The sequence below is a fragment of the Rhinopithecus bieti genome, unplaced genomic scaffold (genome assembly GCF_001698545.2).
Source record: "Rhinopithecus bieti isolate Rb0 unplaced genomic scaffold, ASM169854v2 scaffold_34373, whole genome shotgun sequence".
NCBI classification, from domain to species: Eukaryota; Metazoa; Chordata; class Mammalia; order Primates; family Cercopithecidae; genus Rhinopithecus; species Rhinopithecus bieti.
In genome coordinates, this window is record NW_016814854.1 from 1,102,821 (window position 1) to 1,109,685 (window position 6,865).

Here is a 6,865-nt window from a genome sequence, read left to right on the forward strand (position 1 = left end):
TTCCTAGAAGACAGAAACTAAGTCATTTATCTCTGCCATTTTAAAGACTAGCAGAGTTTGGGGCATCTAGTACCCAATCATTTTTTAAAAGATTAATCCACCTGTGGGAACGTATCTGTAGATAAAACTGAGCAATTTTGTTTCCGTGAACTGTAAAGCAACGGGCATAAAGCTAGAAAGACAAATTTAACTTCATATTATTATGGACTTTCTGTTATGGGGGAAAAGAAATACATTTCTAAAGAAAGCTTCTGAATTTATAAAATAAGAAAACATCAACTCTTTCCATTCAATACGATTTAATTTATGTGTTAAAATCAAAGTTCAAAATGGTATCTCCCGAAGAAATTCTGAACCCTCATCATACATTATGGATGAATTATTCTATAAGGAAACCCATAATACATGTCTTATAAAATGATTAGGGCTGTGTGTGTGTGTGTTTTAATAGTAGCATATATGAGTATATAAGAGAGCATTTCTAATAAAAAGTAGAACGACATAGCAAAAATAAAGCATGAAACATGAACTCATCAGAAATTGGTTTAAAACACATACTTACTCCTACATGAGTATCAATGGACAGATGCTTTCCTTTCCTGAGCCTAAATTTTTCTCATGCAAATGCCTTTCTCATAGCACTTCGGGGAGAATTTAATGAAATAATAAACACAAAGTGGATAGCATACACTCGATGCTAAAAAAGAAGTTCATTTTTCTGTCCTTCCCTAGTGCTAATGAGATGAAAACTCTATAAAGGGACAGACATATTGGAGGAATATTAGTACTGTTATCTGTGGAACTGTTTAGTATGTTTTTACCTATGATTTCTGTGTAATAAGTAATATGAGACAACTTTGTACAACAATTCACATTGAGATTAAAGAAAATTCAGATGTCATTTCCCTTGGGATCTTTTTCAGTGTGGAATGCTACAAACATATTAGTAAAATTCCTACCTGGTAAACCAGGAATATGTCACTTTACTGAAAAATGAGGCACTTTTCTCTGGACTGCATTTCTGAAAAGAAAAAATACAGAGAGTACTGTATAAAGCAAATATTTTTAATTTACATTTGAAATATGTTTTGTCAGAAAAGTAAACCTGAAATTATTTATTCTACTAATAGTTGCAGATATGTTGTTATAATTCTTAAGAAGTATAGTTAAGTGAAGATATTCTTGTATGGTGGTTGGACTAGAGGAATTTCAGGATTTCTCTCAACATTGAGATGGTGTGTGTAGCAATAAATCATGTTGGAAAGGAAAATTGTAGGTACATGTACATATACATACATAGAGAGATTTTAGAACTGTAAATTTATAATTATATGTATTTGTATACAATATATACATATACAATATATGTACATATACATTTATGTGTACATATATATTTGTACACATACAGAGGGACAGTTCGTTGAACTTAATAGCCCATATTGGCTATTTACAATTAATACAATTATGTGACAGTATAATATAAATGAATAATTTATACACATATGTATTATATATGTATATGTATATATAAGATAAATGTAAAGCATTTAAATTGCTAAAGATAGTTTTCTTTTCTGAAAATAGAAAATAAGAGAATATAATAGTTATCTGGTGTACTTCTGTATGTGTTTACATATTTTTAAAATTATATACACAATTACATATTTGTCACAATTACATGTTATTTTGGGATGGGTTATAACATTTCCATAAAGCTTTCCCATTTACTATATTGGTTTAACTAAGAGAAAAGAGGTTTAAAAGAGAGGTCTCAAAAGCAACCATTTTTTGTTTTATAGTCAGCATCAATCTCTTTGCATTTTAAAACTAAGACTAGTCACCAAGTTAATTTTGATTTTAGAAACTGTCTAACATTTAAGAAATTTTCTAGTGATCTTCTCTAACTCAGTTCTGATTCCATAATCAGTATTTACCAATTTAAAAAATTCTGAAGCTAGAAGAAATGAGTAAATCCAAATTTTGTCATGTACAACAAAATGCCCAAAGTGGAGATGAGAAAATATATTTGACGCCAGATCTGTTCTCTGTGTTATAACAAATTATATAATATTAATCATGTAAGATATATACAATTTACCAAAATGGCATTTATCATTATAAGATTTTTGCAAGAACTAAATACAGTGATAAATATAAAATACTTATTACACCGTTAGCCCAAAACAATGACTTAAATATATGAGCAATAAAATCGTCATCACTATGGTTACCAACATATTTTTAAAATATAAGTACACAAATTATTGGAAAAAATGTTCTAAAAATTCTCTAATTAACCTGGAGGATGTATTTTATGTCATAAGTTCAAATTTCATAGGGAGTTGCTAATGTGATAATTTGCCACCAATGCAAGGATCTGATTCATATCCAAAACACATATTTCTGTGGAAAATTGTAAATGGCTACCAATTCTTTGCAGCTTTTCCCATCAAGAGGTGGAATCTATTTCCCACCCCTTGTATCTGGGCTGGCATTGTGTCTTGTTTTGGTCGTAGAAATACAACAGGAGTAACATTGAAAGAGCTCCAATTCTAAGCCTCAAAAAGCCTCAATGCTGTGCTTAGAATACTGAGTGCACCATGTGACTGAGCTGGAGTTAGGCTGCTGAAGGATGACAGATCATGTGGAGGAGAACTAAGGCACTCATCTGATGCTCTATTACCAGGCCAATCGCTTGAAAACTGCCAGATATAGGAATAAGGTGGTTCTAGATTATCTGGCTACCAGCCATCTGCCAGCGGATTCTACAATCGTTGTAGAATTACTGTCACTGTATTTAGTTCTTACAACAATCCTATGCTAAGAGAGTGCAGGAGTTACCCGCCAAACCTACCCAAACCAGGACACAATCCAACTGACACAAAGAATGATGAACTAAGTAACATGGTTGTTTTAGCCACCTAAGCCTTGCAAAGCTACTGCAGATGGCTACTTTAGCAGACTGAGAAATCAGTATTTGGTTTAACATTCCTTCTAGGACCGTTTTTTCATGTGAAAGCATCTTATATGATGCCCTGTATATATTCTGGTAAATAGCCTCCTTAGATGTGAATCAGGCATCTTATGCTGAATCACAGTAAAGTCCAACCATCCCAGAAGGAATAGCAGCCAGGTTTTTAAAAAACAAAACAAAACAAAAAAGGCTGGTGAAGGGAATTAATCCTTACCAAGGACCAAGAATGTGCAATGACTTTTCAATGCATTCATAACTATCGAATTCATATTATGGATATCATTGAGTTGATTATATATTGCACATCCTAATTTGTATGCAGAAAAATAGAACATGACAATTCTGAGTATCTTTGAATGTTCTAATTTACTCCCATCTTCTCCATTAAATATTTATCATCTTTCTAACTCATTTGTTCTTAATCTGACAGCAATTCTGGTCTGCAGACCCAATTGGCCCCAAATGAGTTTCTCATTTCGTGTGTCCCCATGTCCACTACAGATCTTGTTTATGCTATTTTATTATCTATTGTATTTGTTTACTATTGAGCTTACAGTAGGCATTCCATAAACATGCCTCAACATTGCTGACTTAAGAGTAATTTTCACTAGAATGGAGGTCCTGTTACTTCTGGATTATGGCAGAGGAACAAGAAGTATTTAGACCACCAGATCATAGCACAGCCAGGGTTCTAAAGTGTGCTGTTTTCAAGCTTCCTTGGGTTTAATGTTGAGATGCGGCCTCATGGCGATATGGTTTGTGTGACAGATCACTATGTTTACTAATATCCTATAATGCCTAATTTCAGAAGCGTCGTTTGTGGATTTTACAGGAGGATTTTGGGAATAGTGGAGGAAGTTACTGGAAAATGAAAATAGATGCTCATGGAGGAGGAAAAACTTCTAGAATTTAAAAAAAAAAACTTACTTTTTTTTTTTTTGGACACGGAGTCTTGCTCTGTCGCCCAGGCTGGAGTGCAGTGGTGCAACCTTGGCTTACTGCAACCTCTGCCTCCCAGGTTCACGTGACTCTCCTGCCTCAGCCTCCTGAGTAGCTGGAATTACAGGCGTCTGCCACCAGGCTCAGCTAATTTTTGTATTGTTAGTAGAGACGGGGTTTCCCCATGTTGGCCAAGCTGATCTGGTACTCCTGACCTCAGGTGATCCACCCCTCTCAGCCTCTCAAAGTGCTGGGATTATCAGTGTGTGCCATCACGCCCAGACAGATAAAACTTACATTTTCTAGTCACTTAAAATGTGCTAAATTCTGTACTAAGTACATTATTTCACTAAATGTAAAATATCTTTATGGTGGAATAATTTCTGTCACCACTATTTTATGGAAATGGAAACTAACACCCAGAGTTTAAGAAACTCGCCTAGGGTCTTGCAACAAAGTATTGGAAACAAGAGCTAAACCACTTAGTTTATTCTCTACTCCAGTTCTAAATCCACACTCTCAACTCTGTACCCATGCAGCCCTGTTTTTCACTACCTACACCTTTCCTACTGCCCACTTCCTTCTGCCTCCCTTCTCCTGGCTTTTGTGCTTCAATCCTACTCAGGTTTCAGTGCCTTTTGTAATTTCTGTCCTCTCACTCCAGTCCAAGGCTCTGAAACAGGTTCTGTATTACCAGAGCAACCTTAACATACTCCTCAGGGAGGACTTAAGAGCTCCTTCAGGTTGGCACTCACTGAATTTACCCTCATGTTACCCAACTCTCTCATTATTTCCTGGAAGGTGCTTCTCTCTTACTAGATTTAGTGCCACTGGAAGACAGAAACTATAGTTGATTTATCTCTGTATTGCTAGCTTCTGGAGAAATCTCCAGTTTCTCAAGGCCCAGGGCCCAGCTCATAATAAACATGTTTTGGATGACTGACCGAATGAATGGATGGATGCTAATCACTACCCACAAAAAATATTTAGAAGCATCTATTCACACGTCACCATGTTAGCCATAAAAATTCAATTAGAAAGGTATGTTCTTAGCTTTTAGTTACATAGGGATTTTTACCTGAGATCTGTTGTATTAAAAATATGAAATCAACATGTAGGTAAACAGAGGTTTTTTATACATTTTGAAGCCATCAATTTTTTTTGGGGGGGGGATAGTGTCTCACTATGTGCCCAAGCTTCAGTGAGGTGGAGCCAACATGGCTCACTGCAGCCTCAATCTCCCAGGCTCAAGTAATCCTTCCACCTCAGCCCCTCCAAGTAGCTGGGACTACATGAGTATGCCTCCATGCCTGGCCTCCCGGAGTGCTGGGATTACAGGCGTGAGCCACTGTGCTTGGCTACCATCAACTTTTTTGAAAATTTGACATCATAGAAATAACAAATACAGAATGAAATTAAAATGAGTATTTTCAACCTTGTTTAAGTGGATTCCTGATCTATGAAGGCTGTCAAAGTTGAATAATAATCAAGGAAACAGTGTTTGAATACTAGAGGAAGAATCGACTAGAATTTGGGGTGAAAAAATTGAGTTTTATATTTTTTCAACTACAAATTCATAATGTACTGCCTTTGGTCACCTTGGCTGTTACACTAATGATATTAAACCAGCTTGCACAATTGAGCCTGCCATCTCTATGGTACAGTAAAAAGAGGCACGCTATAGTGATGGAACTTTTCCACATTTTCAAGGAACTTATTCAGCCCTTCTATTTTATAGACTTTTATAAAAGTAGTTTACATATAACTTAACTTGAAATAAATTTATAGTTTGATTTTGTATGTGATCAGAATAGATGTAACATACATTTGACACTCAGAGTTACTGAAAAAGCCGGGATTAGAACAAGTGCCCCTGAATCGGAATTATGTAGTTTTTCTTTGTTAGGACAACAGGGCTGTTTCTAAGCCCATGTCTTGTATAGTGATGATAAGTGAGACAAATGGAACTCTTATTAGGGGAATTGTTGCTAATACACAACTGTAGGGTTCATTTCTCTGACTACCGCCTTAGCGCCTGACTCCCACTGTAGAAGCATGAGGTATAGTGCGCAAGAGCAGAGCACAATTAAGTGTCTGAAGTTTCTGGATGTGCCGCAGACCCGGGTCCCAAAATCCATACTGAGTATTATTAATCCCCAATGCTCTGCGGTTTTAATGGGATCACTCACTGGTTGTAGAATTCCCCTCCAACCTGTGTCCCTTCAGCGATGACAGGTCCACCCATCCTTTCTGTTTATGGGGGGAGTTACTTATCTCTTCAAACAAAGATGCCTCCTCCTCTCCTCCAGCACTACCAAGACTGAGCTCCTGTGGTTCAAGTTGCACCCACCCTGATCTCTGATCTCTGCTTCCAGGATTGAGTGTGTATGCGGGTCTGTCTGTCCCGTGTGTGATGGCTACTCAAACAAGGGCTCGTCAGTCCACATCCAGGGTTCGAGGACTCACCTCTCCCCACTTCCACTCCCGCACCCACAGTGGCCCCACGATCCACCTCTCCTCTCCCCTAAGAACCAGAGAATTTTACCTGTGCATCAAGCCCCCCGCGGACCCGCTGATAGGAGCCGCCCCAGTTCTGCGGACTGCAGAGCATGGTCCACGGGCGTCTGGCCGCTGGCTGCGAGCCGGCTGCGGCTGTCACTTCCTTTGGCAGCGGACTGTCAGCTCAGCGCCGGCACGGTGGGAGGACACGCACTCCGCCCAGCAGAGTCAGCTGTCACCTTAGTCCCGGCCTGTCAGTCCCAGCCAGTGCGCCTGGGGCGGGGTGCGGGTGGAATGGGGTTGGGCCCAGACGAGGGAAGGTGCAGAGGGAGCCGGGCAAGGACAGCTCTGCTCTCTGCCTGGCGGGGAGTTTGCACTTGACTCAGTAGTTCTCTCCTTTCCATTTCCTATTAGAAACCTAATGTAAATGGCGAGTTAATGGGTGCAGCA

The 6,865-nt window shown here is 38.4% G+C and overlaps 1 protein-coding gene across 1 annotated transcript in view; it reads right to left on the reverse strand.

Annotated features, from left to right (window-relative positions):
- The window catches only part of LOC108515500 (multidrug resistance-associated protein 1-like), a 100,200-nt gene extending 93,624 nt beyond the window's left edge, over positions 1–6,576 (reverse strand). The window contains 2 exon segments of the mRNA XM_017852416.1: positions 960–1,021; positions 6,462–6,576. Coding sequence (XP_017707905.1) covers positions 960–1,021; positions 6,462–6,527 — 128 coding nt within the window. The 5' untranslated portion in view covers positions 6,528–6,576.
- Between the last annotated feature and the right edge of the window lie 289 nt (positions 6,577–6,865).